Source organism: Crocuta crocuta, unplaced genomic scaffold (assembly GCF_008692635.1).
Source record: "Crocuta crocuta isolate KB4526 unplaced genomic scaffold, BGI_CrCroc_1.0 scaffold407, whole genome shotgun sequence".
In the NCBI taxonomy this organism is placed as follows: Eukaryota; Metazoa; Chordata; class Mammalia; order Carnivora; family Hyaenidae; genus Crocuta; species Crocuta crocuta.
Genome location: NW_027551557.1, coordinates 27,597 through 43,287, shown reverse-complemented (window position 1 = coordinate 43,287; position 15,691 = coordinate 27,597). Strand labels below are relative to the sequence as shown.

General features: G+C 39.4%; 1 protein-coding gene across 7 annotated transcripts in view; it reads left to right on the top strand.

The window, feature by feature from the left end:
* GPCPD1 (glycerophosphocholine phosphodiesterase 1) overlaps nt 1-15,330 on the top strand; it is a 57,740-nt gene extending 42,410 nt beyond the window's left edge. For 6 of the 7 annotated variants that reach the window (XM_077749130.1, XM_077749129.1, XM_077749131.1 and 3 more), the window contains 3 exons: nt 80-240; nt 1,939-2,016; nt 5,912-15,330. In XM_077749130.1, the coding sequence (XP_077605256.1) occupies nt 80-240; nt 1,939-2,016; nt 5,912-6,101 (429 nt within the window). In that variant the 3' untranslated portion in view covers nt 6,102-15,330. The remainder of the gene's footprint in view (nt 1-79; nt 241-1,938; nt 2,017-5,911) is intronic. The other variant, XM_077749132.1, reaches the window with a different exon arrangement.
* Nucleotides 15,331-15,691: the final 361 nt, after the last annotated feature.

Below are 15,691 nucleotides of genomic sequence, written 5' to 3'. Positions count from 1 at the left end.
ACTGATGTAGAATATGACCATTTAGTATTTGCAGTTAATAAGTTACTTTTTCATGAGTAACTTACTTTTCTTCTTTTAGGGGATAAATGTACATACTGAAGACCTGCTCAGAAACCCATCCTATATTCAAGAGGCAAAAGCTAAGGGACTAGTCATATTCTGCTGGGGTGATGATACCAACGATCCTGAAAACAGAAAGAAATTGAAGGAGTTTGGAGTTAATGGTCTAATTTATGATAGGTATTTGTTTTTAATGAAAAGTTTTCATGGATTGTTAGAAACAAAAATAGTTATCTTATAAAATTAAAAATAATATTAAACTTAGTTAAAATTCTGTAGTTCAGCCTGAGGTTTATCTTAACATTTATTTGGAGTTTTTCAAACTTTGGAGTGTAGCACAGCCACTTGGGACTTGTTAAACATTCGATGACTGGGCTCCATAGCAGATGCACTATTGTCTTGGTGGGGGGAGGGGCGCTCTCTCCCTCAGACACTTCTTTCTCTGCACCAACTTACTTGGGGTTCAGAACTTTCATCCAGTTCTGTGGCTTTTCATACCTTTATTCTTCAGTTCTTCTATCTCCAACCATTATATTTCAGACCTTTCCCCTGACTGCTTAAACTTTTATATCCAGCTATCAACACCTGTTCTTTCTATAGACTTCCTGATTTCAGTATAAATGACAACTCTGTCTTTCTGGTTTCTCAAGCCAAGTCCTTGGAATCTTTTGTGACTATACTTAAACACATACCTAAAACCAGTCAGACAGAATCTTGTTGATTCTGTCTTCAAAATCTATCCTGAATGTATTCACTCACCACACTTACTACTGCCAGTCTCTGCTAAGAAAGACGCCTCATCAGGTGGATTATTGAAGGTGTCTGCTCACTTGCCACTGCCATTACCCACGCCTCCCTGCTGTCTGGTCTTAGCACAGCAGCCAGAGGAGGCTCTTCTAACGGAAGCCAGATCCTGTTTCTGCCTACAACTCTCTCACAGTTTCCTGTGTCACCTGGAGTAAAATCACAGGTCCTTCCAAGGCCCCATGTGAGCTGATTCCCACCTCTTTTCCCCCATCCCCCACCCCAGCACACCTACTCTGTGAGGACGGGCTCTCTGCCTGTTTTGTTCACTACTCTAGCTCCAAAAATTAGAATGATGTGTGATACAGTAGGGGTTCAAATATTTGTTGAACAAACTTTCTTTTTTTTATAAGTTCCCTAGGTGTTTGTGGTGTAAGTTTGAGAGCCACCAATCTGAAAGATGAAAAGATTGCTTAATATAAAGAAATTTTGGGTTAGAAGGCATGTTTAGTTCACTGAGGGTTTAGCAGGCTTGCTAATACTTGAGCAACATCATACAAAGAGTAAGTGATGAAATTCTAACCAGGCTTGCTTTAAAAAATACTGTCCTTCACGGCGCCTGGGTGGCTCAGTCAGTTAAGTGTCCGACTTCAGCTCAGGTCATGGTCTCGCAGTTCATGAGTTTGAGCTCCGTGTCGGGCTCTGTGCTCACACCTTAGAGCCTGGAACTGGCTTCAGATTCTATGTCTCCCTCTCTCTCTCGCCCTCCCCTGTTGATGCTCTGTCTCTCTCTCTCTCTCTCAAAAATAAACATTAAAAAAATTTTTTTTAATTAAAAATACTTTCCTTGGCTTTAGTTCACCTTACTGTTTGTCCTGTATAGTTGTATCACTTATAATAGACCTTTCAAACTAATTAAAAGAAGGTAAAATTTTTACATCACTTATAATAGACATTTCCAACTAATTAAAGGAAGATAAAATTTTTACATTAACCATTTGAAAGAAATGTTGGCTTTAGCAAAATTTTGAAGAATATTTCTTTCTTTGAGGAGAAGGAAGGAATTATTGCAAATATTTTCAGGCAAGAAAATGTATTGTGAGACCTACCATGTATAACTTCCTTCATCTGAAGGGCCTTACTTGGTTGGAGCCAAATTGTGACGTGTAATGGAGAACGGAATATACTTTGTGATAAAAAGCTGCAAAGAAAGTGAGTGCTTCCTGGCCAGGTGTCAATAAGAATACTGTTGTTGTTGTTGTTTTTAAGTTTATTTACTTATTTTAAGAGAGAGAGAATCCAAAACAGGCTCTGTGCTGGGGCTCGAACTCACTAACTGTGAGATCATGACCTGAACTGAAATCAAGAGTCAGATGCTTAACCGACTGAACCACCCAGGCACCTCAGTAAGAATGCTTTTAAAGAAGAATGTTGAGTTGGTTTTTGGGAGTGGCTAAGTTTGCTTTGACAGGATTTGAGTTTTAGGCCAAGCAGCAGCATTACTCAGGGCAGGACTATGTTGAAGGTGTGGAAGACACTGAGGAGCTAGCTCAGGATGTGGCTCCTGCTAGAGTCTCTTAGAGTTGGTGTTTACCTTGAACTTTTTTTTTTTTAACATTTTAATCCAAGAACTACGTATATATGTATGTATATGTGTTTTGTGTGTGTCTGCAAGGTTTGCAATGATAACTAGCAGTCCTCTGTGCCTATTTTCATTGTTTTTAATTAAGTTCCTGTGCCCTAATGTTTTTTAAGCTATTTTTTCTGGTATATAATGTGCTTATGTTTGGGTTTTTTTTTAATCATCAAATTTAGACACTGTAGAGAAGTTTTTGAATGATTAGTGATTGGGAGCCTTTGATTTATATTGGGGAGAATTATTGATGAGAGGAGGTGTTTTAGTTGATCAGAAACTGACTCAGTCTCTTCTTTTACAAAGGTACTAATACACCATAGCTTTTTACATTTAATCATGTTTTTGTGGTACATTATCGCATATAAAGAGCTGTGTTCGATTTGCTGATACTTGGAATTTTTGCATTTGTGATAAGATGACCTTTAATTTTACCTTTCTCAACTGGTTGTTTCTCATTTTGGTATGGGGAAAATACTTGCCTCATAGAGTAATTAGGCAGTGTTCCTATTCTTATAAAATAATTACTGTATCTGCTCAAATGGTTAAAAAATTAAAATATAAATTCAGTAATAGACACGTACACTTTAAAGAATATTATTAGATTGGAAGTCTGCCATTTGCCTCTCCCTCATTCAGTTCCCTTATCTTCTCTCTCAGATATGACTGTTTATCAAATTATTATTCTCCTTTTAAAAATTTTAAATTCTTATTTTTATCACTAAATAATATCATTTAGTTTTTCTCATGGCTTTAAACGTTATTTGTACTTTTTTCCCCACTTACAGTGTTCTTAAAATCAATCTGTTCTATATAACTATAATTTATTCATCTTCATGACTGTAATATTCATGGCTATGTTTCTATCACAATTTATTCTACTTAAGAGCATTTAAGTAGTTGCCAAGGTTTTGCTTTTGTAAACTTCTGCTTTTGCTTCCTCATTCTGAGTGAGGACTGCTCCCTGAACTCTCCTTTGTCTGAGCTCCCATTTCCTGTGTTCTAGATCTTTTTCGCTTTATGGTCATTTTTATGGAACACATCCTTCAGTATCTTCTTGAGAAAGGAAGACATGAAAAGTAAATGTTTGGTCTTGCATGCCTGGAAGTATTGTGGCTGGGTATAAATTTTCATGTTAGAAATAATTTTCTCAGGGCGCTTGGGTGGTTCAGTCAGTTAAGCGCCTGACTTCAGCTCAGGTCATGATCTCACAGTTCTTGGGTTCGAGCCCCACATCGGGCTCAGTGCTGACAGCTAGCTCAGAGCCTGGAGCCTGCTTCTGATTCTGTGTCTCCCTCTCTCTCTGACCCTCCCCCGCTCACGTTGTCTCTCTCTCTCTGTCTCTCTCAGAAATTAAAAAAAAAATGAAAACATTTTCTCTCAGAATTTTAAAAGCATTTCTCCATCAAGTTCACAGTTTCAGTGTTACTGTTCTGGAGTGTGAAACCATGTTGATTTTTGTTCCTGTATGTGTGGTTTCTTTGTTTCCCATCTGGAAGCTTGGAGAGTCTTTTTGTCACCAGTGTGGTAAAATTTCATAGAGATGGGTCTTGTTGTGGGTCTGGTTTCATCCTTTGTGCTGGGCACATGGCAGCCCATTTGATCTGTTGATGCATGTCTTTGAAGATGCCAAAAATTTAGTAAATTATTCTTTGATTTTTGTGTCTTCCATTTTTCTGTGGGTTCCCCCCCCCTTTATAAAAGAAATCCTTTCATTTACATATTATACTCTCTTGGACCAGACTTCTAATTCTTAATTTTTCTTCTATTTTCTATCTTTGTCTTTTTGCTCCACTTTAAACGATTTTGTCAACCTTACCATCCACCCATTCTCTTAACTTTTTGTGTCTTTAATTTCTAAGAATTGTTTTTTCTCTGAATGCTCTTTTTTCCTCTATATATAACATTTTGTTTTGACTCAATGAACTATTTCTATGAAGGCATCAAGGACTGTGTGTGTGTGTGTGTGTGTGTGTGTGTGTGTGTGTGTGTGTGTGTGTTTAAAATTTTCTTCTCTCAGGCTCACTCTCTTACGTGTTAGAGGCTTGCCTCAAGTTGCTTAGAAATCTGTGACTGCTTCTTGTGATAAGATTGGGATCTAAAAAGCTTGTTGGAGGCCCTGAGTGTGTGCATGGGGCTTGTTCACTTGGATTTCACTGTGGCGTGATCTGAGTGGCCTGTTTGGTCATACTTCTGATGTCAGTAGATTCAGAACTTTGCTTTTTGACTGACCAGATTCCTCACAGAAGAATCTGTATAAACTACCTAGAGGGTCCAGCTCTGGCTCCCAGGGTTCTTGGGAATCAGGTAAGGGAAGACAGCTGGGGAAGGGAAGGCATGTCTCTGCATCTTGCATGTATCATATGGATGGACTGTCTCCTGGTGCTGGCGGCTTTTGTAAAATGCCCAAACCCTTACCTGGTCATCTTGTCCTCCATTCCAAAACATTTTCTGTTAAAATCAGCCTCAGTGGGGTGTGGGCAGCCTCCATGGCAGGAAGTTAGGTGGGAGGGAGATGCTTACTGCTGCTCAGACCTTCACCTCATCCTCCCTGTTCTAGTCTCCCCTCCCCCTAGTTCTGGGGGGAAACCGGTGCTGCTTTTAACTCCGCCTTTTCATGCTTTCCACTGTGGCTTGTGATTTGGCCTTTTCCCGTCTGCTAACTGAAATACTTTGTTATTACTTATGCGTCTGTTTTCCAGCTTCCAAAATTGTGTTGCTGCATCTCTTTGTTTTTGTTTTTCCCCATATGCATGGATTCTTTTTTAATCCCTTTATTTTCTTTTTAACATTGACATACAGGGAAAGTAAAGTTAGATGCTTCAGTTCAGTCTTCTGTCTTTCCCCAGAGGTCACTTCTCATTTTCTTAGAAATTCTTTCCTACTCTGATATCACGGTGACCTCTGTCATTGCACCTCACATGAGCCACCTGGCCGAAGGCCGTCCTCTCTCCGCTGATGGGCAGTGCAGTGCTGCCCTTGTCACATGGGCTTTTTCTGGGCTCTCAGCTGTGAGCCCATGTGCCTGTGCCGCACAACTTCAGGACAGTTCTCAGTGCACATCTTCAGTGCTTCCAAGTCACAACTAGGCGTGAGTTCCAGCTCTCCTCTTGCTAGCTTCCCGTCGTATAAGGCCTTGCCGATGGATGCGCTTGGAGAGACGATGCCTGAAGAATCCATCACTAGTAAACTACAGATTTATTTCATTTTCTGTTTCAGTTGCTTTACAATCAGTTCTTTTTCATCACAGGCACAAAAGGAAATGCTATTCTGCATTATTAGAAAGATGGAGAAGTATTTTTAAACAGAGCCTATACTTAGATCTTTTAAAAAGTTAGGGGAGGGTGTGCTCCTGTACTGTAAATGTTCCAGGCGTTCTGTAATCAGGTTCTCCTGAAAAGATTAAGTCAGGCAGGTCTTAAGTGAACCATAAAATTACACTATTTTATGTGTTTATTGTTTGTTTCATCACAGGATATATGATTGGATGCCTGAACAGCCAAATATATTCCAAGTGGAGCAGTTGGAACGCCTGAAGCAAGAATTGCCAGAGCTTAAGAGCTGTTTGTGTCCCACAGTTAGCCGCTTTGTCCCCTCATCTTTGTGTGGGGAGCCTGATATCCATGTGGATGCCAACGGCATTGATAACGTGGAGAGCGCTTAGTTTTTACTGGGCAAAGGCTCTTTGGGGGTGCGCACCACTGTTGTGGGGATTCACCTTTCATCACCGAGCATTGTTTATCTCTGCCTTCTAGGTTTCTCAGTCCAATGAAGCAATAATGAAGTATTTTACTATTTCACTACAATTCTTGCTAGAATTTCAAGTATGCTATTTAAATCTTTTGGCCAGGTATAATTACCAGTCAGTCTCTTTACAGTGAGAAAATTTATGTCTCGGCAAACATTTTAAACTAAATATGTAAATATGTAATGTTAAACAAATGTCCATTAAAGGCATAGTGCTTGGAAATTAACTATATAAATATATTTACAGTTCTTACAGCTTTCATTTGATCAGGTCTGAAATATTTAGCACTTGAGGAACATGACTATGCATAATTATACCTGACCATGGAAAAAATAAGTACCTCAAATGCATGCATTTGCACTGGTGATTCCAACTGCACAAATCTTTGTGCCATCTATGTATATATGTATTTTTTACATGGATTGACATGCACACACACCATTTGCATTCAGTATGAACCTTGAGGCTGCTGCCATTCTCCCACTTAACCAAACCAATGCCTGTGTAAACAGCCTGGAGGTGATCCTTGAAAACTTGTTTCATAAGTCTTTCAAAAGTTGTTTTGCATAAATGTTAAAGTTTCATAATGTTGCAGGGTAATTTAATGCATAAAATATTAGAAGTATGTACTGCATACTTAATAGAGTAGATCATAATGTATAAATTCTATTCCATGCATGCTTTAGGTTTTAAGCATGAGATTGTATACGTTTACTATAAGTCCTTGCATCTGTGGTGCTAGGTGAGTGTGAGAAGGTGTCAAGGACTGAAAATATTTTGTTGCCTAAAAAAAAAAAACCTGCTTGTAGGCATTTTAAATATGCTTATTTTCAGTGTCTCTCACTACCTATTACACACCGTTGCTCTGTGGGTTTGTTGTGTGTGTGTGTGTGTGTGTGTGTGTTGTACGGTAGTTAAATCTCCATGCAGAAAAATAAATGTCCTGAATTCTCACAGTGGTATTTTTCATTGGTTAATGTATATCAGGCATGTAATTTATTTAGGAATGTAGAAGATCCTTCTAAATGTATATGAGTGTTTTTAGGATTATACGAAGATTTCTTTCCATAGAAGCTGATTGTTTTGGCATAACTGTAACTTAAGAATGAATGTTAAATAAAATATACAGATTTATTTTCTTCCTTTGAAAACAGAATTTCAAGAAGGTATTACTTTTATAGCATTGATTCTCTAATACTGTTATGAGACATTGGAATTTAGAAATTGGAATCCTGCCCTAAAGTAACGCTCTATTTGCCTCTACCTTTTACTGCATGTTCTTCACTTCGGCAATTTAGTCATGCATTGACACATTTTAAGTACTAGCTGAGAACCTAAGACTTGGAATTACATGGTGTGTCGTCTTATTTTTTAAGCCAAACAGTGCAGTTTTGGTTCAGTCTTAATCATGTGAAGATAGGCTTTGAAATCCTATATTTGGTGGTGTGCTGTTAACACTGGTATTTAATGGAAAAGAGTTTAGGAAATGCAGTCTTCTGCAAGTGTTCTATATACTTTTCCCAAGCTGAATGAGATTTTCCAACACTTTGGTGTGAATTAGGCAGTTTTAGAGAACTCCTGAAAAAGAATTCATTTTACCTGCACACCTGTGTATAGTACCATTACCTTATGGTAACCTGATTAGCCATAGGTGTGTGTTTTTGGTCCTGTTCGCTTGCTCTCCTCACCTCGGCCTTTCCAGTTCCGTGGTAGTGCAGCCCCGTGTTGAAGACTCACAGATCATAAAGGGAAAGGAGAGGTGAAGGGGGGGGGGGGGGGGGGGGGGGGTAGTTTCCTGAGCAGTGTGATTTACAAAGCGCTTACAAGGACTGCTTACGACACAGAAAGAATCTTGCTGCTCACTTTCTTTCCATCCCTTCCTGATCTTACAAACCAGGGTTAGTAGAAAATTAAAGCCTAGCAAGCAGTAGCTCCCCCATTTTTACAGGACTAAGTCTAGGCTTCCATACCGCTAGCCGTTGCCCTGTACAGGGCTCTGACCACACTGTACCCTCGTACCCCTGACCACGCTATGCTCCTACACTATTGCCTGTATGTAGCCATGCGCCCTGTGCCTGGAAACACTCTCCTCCCCACAAACACTTGCACCCTGCCAAACTCCTTTCTCTTTGAGCTATCAGCCTCTTCTCGGAGTCCTTGCTGAAACTTGCTCAGGAGGGATGAGTCCATCTTTTACCCCATAGCCATGTTCATACCTGGATCTAGGTAGGCATGGTTGGTTGTCTCCCCTACTAGGCTGTGGACTCTTCATGGGTGGGGACCTTGTCTTTTTTATTTCCACAGTGCATGGAACATAGTAGAAAAATGTTGGAGTTATCAGGATAATATAATTTGTATCAAATGTCCTATTGAATTAAAAGAATTATGTTTACTAAGAATGTAAACTTTGGTTTACATTTTGACAGTGGGAACAGTTTGTTGATGTCAATTTTAAATGTAGAGGTATAATGTTAAAATCGTTTTATATTTTCTGGAAATTGAGTGCAATGTTTGATAAAATGCCGCCATTGTTCTCTGGTGTTTTCTACTCTCTGGAACTCTGTACTGTAACTGACTGGATGTAAATGTGAGGAATACAGTTCATTCCTGTGTTGGTAGTGCCTCAGGGCTACCATAGCCGCTCATTACCTCACTGCCATTGTTCCTTGTGTCTCCTCCCCTCCCGGCCCGCCCCCCCCCAACTCCTTAGACCTACCTCAGTACCGCTTTCCTTCTCCGAAATGCCTTCTCTGTCTTTCTTCAGTGTCCAGCTCAGGTACTGCCTCCTCCATAAAACTTTGCTCAGCTTTTGATTGGAATCATGATGCAAACAAATGCGTGTAGCCTCTAGATCTCACTGCTTCGTTTTGTAGCTGGGCTAATAAACCCAGAGAAGTTAACTGACTTTTGCCAGGTTGGGACTAGAACTGGGTTTTGTGATCCCTGATCCCGTGTTCTTGAACTACGCTGCCTTCTGAATTCTTGTAGCATTTGTCAGCATGTGCTTTCTTACAGTCCCTCTATGTGCCTGTTTTATTTCCTTAAGATTGTAAGCCCCTTAAGGGCAGGGACCTCTTTGCATTTCTAGCACTACCATAGTGTTCTATACTTAGTCATGAACTAGACAAATAAATGGCGGTGGCAACGATCCTAGTTTCCTAACTCAGATTGTTTCACAGTATACGTAAAGTTTTGTATGGCATGCTTGCCTATGTCGTCTGCAGTGCGTGTGCTCGTGTGCATGCGTGTGCATGTGTGTTTGCACGTATACTCATGGAGTTCTCTGCCCCAGTTGCTTGGGGTCAGGGGAGGGTTGCTCTAAACGAATTTTCTATTTCATGCTAAGTGAGGACAATTATGGAACTAAGTGGAAGATGAGGTACAGGTTTCCCCCCAGGCTTGACTGCCCCTTCCTGGGGCAGCACACCTAAATCCTGCAGCTGGTGGTCTGGTAGTGCAGGGTACGTAGCCTTGGATAGGACTTGGGTGACCTGTGGGGTGGCTATCTCATTAGTGGAGTGTCATTGTCCTTTGTGCCTTGGCTGTTTCTCTTCACAGCTGGACCGTATTCTGTCTTTCACCTTATTGCTGGTTTCGTTATCTAGGTTGGCAATGGAGTCCTGTCTATTTAGATTTGGCTACAACTGACTTCTTTGCATTTTAGGTTTGGATTGTGTATTTTTGGGGTAGGAAGCAAAGTAAACGTGGGGAACATTGCATTATTTTGGTGTTTATGAGTGGAAATTTATTCAGATATCTCTCAGTGGGTTTATATAGTTTGAGAAATAGACTTGAAATGTTGAAAATGCAAGACAGTATATGATTAAGACCATACAAGTATGTGTTAGAAAACAAAGAGGTAACAAGTTGAAACAAAACTCTTGAGCCTTTGCAGAATGGGGTAGGGATCAGGGTGGTTGTGAAGCCACTTTAGGGCACAGTCATTATAAACTCAGGCCAGGGTAGTATTTGTAATGTGCTTAGGGAGAGTGGAGAAGCCATCCTGACAGTGGGAGAGGATTTTTTTCTTTTTTTACTGATTTTAAAGGGAAATAAGAGAAATGTATTTTAAAATAATGAGGAAAGTAGTATTAGTACAGGAATAATAAAAGAAGTACAGAGATTCATTTATCTAATCCTGTACAAAATTGGTCCAAGCTTACATCTACCTGTTTGCTCACACAGAAAACAGAAATGCAGACGGGATAAGTGAACTTCTGAAACCAAATTTGCAAAATCAAACTGTGTAATGTCACCAGAATAAAACTCAAAGTCTAGCCAGTGTTCCACCACATGGCTTCAGGTGTTCCACCGCATGGCTTCAAGTGTCTGTCTGCAGCCCAGACTTCTGTAAGCACAGATTCACACGTCCAACTGCCTGTGCACACCTCTGCTTGGAGGTTGAATGGGCACCTCGCACATCATGTGCCTCTAAAAAACTCTTCTTCCTTCCTTCTGCTAAAACCGCCTCCCCCAGTGATCTGTGGTCTTAGTAAGTGACACCTGGGAGTGTTACACTAATCACTAGTTACCAGGAAGAGAAAAATCATGGAACTTAAGATTATGGTCTGTGATAGGTCAGTTGCCCATTTGTTCCTTCGCAATTTAAAAAAAAATCTTCCACACGTTCTTTTAATTGCATAAAATTGCCTTATCAAGTGTCAGAAAAGTCCCCTTGGGATTTTGATCAGTGTTGGATTGATTTCCTAGATGAATGTGTGGGAAGGATTTAATGTCTTAAAAATATGAAGTCTATCCAGAGCACAGTGTGTGTCTCCAGTTTTTTTTTTTCAGAATTTTTACATCCTCCAGTAAAATTAGTTTTTCACATAGGTGTTGTAAACTTTTTAAAGCATATTCTTACATTAAAAAAATTAAGAATTAGGTTTTTTCCTATTTTTTAATCAGTTAATTTTTGTTTACTGATCTCATCTGAATTCAGTTAGTCAAAATATTTTGTTTATATTTAACTGGGATTTTTAATTGATCATATTATCAAATATGTTTTTCTGTTTTTTAATGACAGCCTGTTCTTTATCTCATCTTATTTCAGTATCTAATGACAATTGTAGGCATCCTGGTTTCTTCACAGTCTGTCATGGGAAATAGTATGAATGCCGCTGAAGTTTCTAGTTACATAGATGACCCTTATCAAAAGAAGGGAATTTCTTTTTCTTCTAGGTTTGCTAAAAGATCCCTTCCCTCCAACCCCACCCCACCCCCAAGGAATAGGTGCTGAATTCATTCAGTGAGTTTTTGAGGAGTTAGTAAACAATCACAGTTTTTAATTTATCTGTTAATGGAGTGAATGATGCTAATATATTTTCTAAGTTGACTTACCTTTCAGTAATTGGTATAACACCTATTAATGTTCTTTTGACAGTTATTGACTGATTTGTTTAGGATTTATCACCTATATTCATTAATAAGATTGACTTCATTTTCTTCTGCTATTTTTGTCTAGTTTTAGAGACCATTAGGATAACCTTATAAAGTCAATTAGGATGGCTTTTCAGGTTTTTCTGTCTTTTGGAACAGTTTATGTCATGTTAGGATAGTCTGTTCAACGGCAGTTTGATAAGTGCTCCTATAAAAATACTATGTGCATATTTCTGTGTGTTTTTTTCCTGTCCTCACAGTTACTTCTTTACTTAGAGCCTGATCGTGTTTATTTTGAGAGAGAACATGAGCAGGGGAGGGGCAGAGAGAGGGGGAGAGAGAATCCCATGCAGGCTCTGTGCTCTCAGTGCAGAGCATGACCAGAGGCCTGATAAATCCTAGGAACCATGAGATCATGACCTGAGCCAAAACCAAGAGTCGGATGCTTAACTGAGCCGCTCAGGTGCCCCCTTTACTTTTTTTATTAAGTTTATATTTTGGGGGGAAACCAGCCAGTTTTCCTAGATTAAGAAAATTACTTTTATATCCAGCTATGTGTTGTATTTAGTGTGTATATATTATAATGTATAATGTATAATATATACACATATACTAAATACTGGGTATCATATGTATATGTATATAAACCTACATATGTATATGTATATTGTATGTATGTATCTATATATGTGTACTTCCAAGAAGCAATCACTTTTTCTTAATATTTTCTTTGGTGTGAAGGGGTGAGTTATCCTTGATTAGATTGCTAAAGATCTATTTTTTTTAAACTAGGCTTTACTAGTATTGAGCATGTTATTTCATTAATTACTACTCTTAAATTTAGTGTGTAAAATTCTATCTAATGAGGATTTATTTTGTACCTTCTTGGGTTGAACCTCCCTCAAGACTATAACAACAGAATAGAGTTGGCCATGGAAAAAATTTTTTTTGTTTTTTTTAATTTTGTTTTTAATGTTTATTTCTGAGAGAGAGCCATGAGCGGGGGAGGTGGGTGTGGCAGCGAGAGAGGGAGACACAGAATCTGAACCAGGCTCCAGGCCGCAGGCTCCGAGCTGTCAGCACAGAGCCCGACACATGGCTTGAAACCCATGAGCTGTGCAATCATGACTTGAGCCAAAGTCAGACGCTTAACTAACTGAGCCACCCAGGCACCCCGGAAAAATATTGTTTTAATCAAAGAGTAGTAAGAACTTTACTTTTTGAAAAAAGAAAAAAAAAAGTCTATACAAGGAGCTGTTGTTTCCATAATGAGAGAAGTATGTATTATTTAAAGTATGAACCTTATTTTTTAGTTTCTAGTTAGACTGAGGGCTTGGCTAGGAGAATAAAGTAGCTTCTGTCTTCAACGTGCTTATTATTTAGTTGATATATAATGTATGTTTTAGGATTGTAAAGCAGTTGTCCAAGAGAGCAACAGAAGGAAAACTCACTAAGCTTTAGCCTGAGATGAGCTCATTTAATGACATAAATCGTACCACACTTGAGCCACAGTGACTCTGACCTGTTTTGATTCTTCTGCTAGAGATGTGATTTGGAGGTAGGGCTCTTTGGCTAAAAATACCTGAGATGGCTGTCAGACATGTAAGTGGAAAGTGTGTGTGTGTGTGTGTGTGTGAGAGAGAGAGAGAGAGAGAAAGAGAGATGATTTTCTCAGTGTTGTCTTCCAATTCACTTATTTACTTCCACTGTATCTAGCTTACACATTTTACTGAATTTTAAATATTAAACTGTATTTTTCATTTCCAAGATTTCTAATCAATTCTTTATGTCCATCTGATTTTATTTCATTCCTTTCCATTTTTATTGAATAATTTGAAGTTCTTTTATTTAGTAGAAGTGTGACTTCCATTTATCTCTTTAAACATTCTCAACCTATTTCATTTTATCCTGTACTTTACAGGACTTTCTGGAATGAATTATTTTTCTGATTTTGTTGGCTATCTTTCTTCGCATTGAGCTTTCTGGTGTATTTTGGAGTTTTGGTGTGCGAGCTCATGGTCTTCTTTCCCACGTCCAGCTTCTCTGGTGGTCTTGTGGTTGGTTCCCTTAGGAGTTCTGGGACCTCAGTATATACTAAGTCCAGGTATATGATTGTACCTGGTTAATACCCAAAAGGAGAGTGGGGACATTTATACTCCATCCCAGAGTCACTTGGTAGCATCATTTTGATTTTTGATCCAAGAAATCTTTTCTATTTTATTTTATTCTTTTTCCCCCATTTTTGTGATTTGCCCATTTTTCTTGTCTAATTGAGTGAAGATTTGTTTGGTCTTGTGTTTTGTTTTGGCACAAACTCACCAAATCATCATACAGTGCTAAAATTTCCCATCATCCCAGAGGATTGTGATACAGGTTCCTCCTCACTAGAGGAGGCATTCTCCTTTAGCCAAGGGGCTAGGTGCATGAACAAAGGCAAACCAACTGAACCCTGGGCCCTGTCCTACATCATTGTCTATTAATCAGAACAACCGAAGGAGAGAACAAGTGCTTAGACTGTTTCCCTTCTTAGAGCATCTCTGGTACCACAGTGAAGCCTAGAGGATCTTCCCACTTGCCTGTTCCAACCTGTGTTAAAGCCTTCCCTTCAGTTCTGTGAGATCATCTGCATCCCTCTAGTAAACTCCTTTCTTCTAATAGTAGAGGCAGATTTTGTTGCTTTAACACCCAGGAAAACTTGACAGATAGACTTATGTACCCTTAAACATATGTATGCACCTACAAGCATGTAAATGCTCAAGTATTTTTACATACCATGCTTTGCAGTACAGCAGCTTGCATTTTCTTCACACACGTCAGACACTCCATGTACTTGGCATTAAACAAGAAACAGTAAGTAATTCGAGTAGGTTCTCATCTGACTTGGTATGGGGATCGATGAACAACAGGTAGGTCATATCTCAGTTAACCAGGCAAGTGTCTTGTTGGTGCCTTGAGAACAATGTGGCGAGAGCGGCTTTGTCCAACCTCATGGATGCTTTGCTTCCCCCGCTGCCTCCCAGCCTTGTCTCCAGCCATCCTCAGCCCCAGCCCTCCCCTCCTGTCACATTTCTTTACTCGCTGTCTCAGAAAGCACTTACTCTCTCTTCTGGGTGTCTGCTTTTGCCATATTTTATTATTTCACTTCTTCCTTCCTGCATGACCACCTCAAAGGCTTGAAGCCTTTTCTGAATACCCTAGCCTACAGGGCAGTGCCCTTTCCCCTGCCCTGAATTCCTCGAGGAGCTGACTGCTGTTCATTTGACAGTTGCTTGTCAGGTTACTTGCATGTCTGAGTCCAGGTTATAAAAAACACTCCAACGTTGCTTTGATGGCATGTCAGAGAGGCTTATCTCTGTGCTTGGTACACGTATACTTGTTTTCTGTCTTTTAAATGCCCATGATATGTGCACTGTTTCATCCACTAAATGAGCAGGATCCCACACACACACAGGAAATTTATTTAATTACCCAGCACCAAGGGTGAAGAAGAAGCCAGCTGCCCCAAAAATGATTTGACTCTGCTTCTGCCTCAGAAACCTTCGGAAGCCAGTTTTTTTTTCCATGGCTGGTTCTGGTTCATAAGGAGCTGTCAGGAACTTTCTTGCAAGTTGTGAATTGGAGAGACCAAGGTGCTGCATGTCCTCGACAACTAGAGCCTGGACCTCTGGTTACAGGTGTGGCGCTGTGGGTGGCCTGTAGGAGTGCCTTGTTTATAGCATACATGGACAACTTTGTTCACCTAATAAATTTCTTGTTTTCATAGCAAGACAGACTCAGAGACTTTAATTTCTAAGAACCAACAAAAGCCAAAATCCACCTACATCAATCAGAGGCGATAATAGTCTCTTGAAAATTTCTCAAATTGCCAGGGGCCCAGCAATATGGTAATATGTAAATCCTTAATAATTTTTATAACAGGTGAAACCATTTTGTAATGTCCCTTAGGTAATATCCATAGGAAATGAACAGAGCTGAATATATTAAGTCCCTGAGAAAAGTTAACACATATTTTGAAGATGAGAATGTAAGTGGCTGCTTTCTGCCAAAGACAAGCAAGAAGAAAAGATTTTAAAAATTGGAATAAGGATTATATTGTCAGTAAGGAAGGGTTTCCTGTTTTTAAGTTG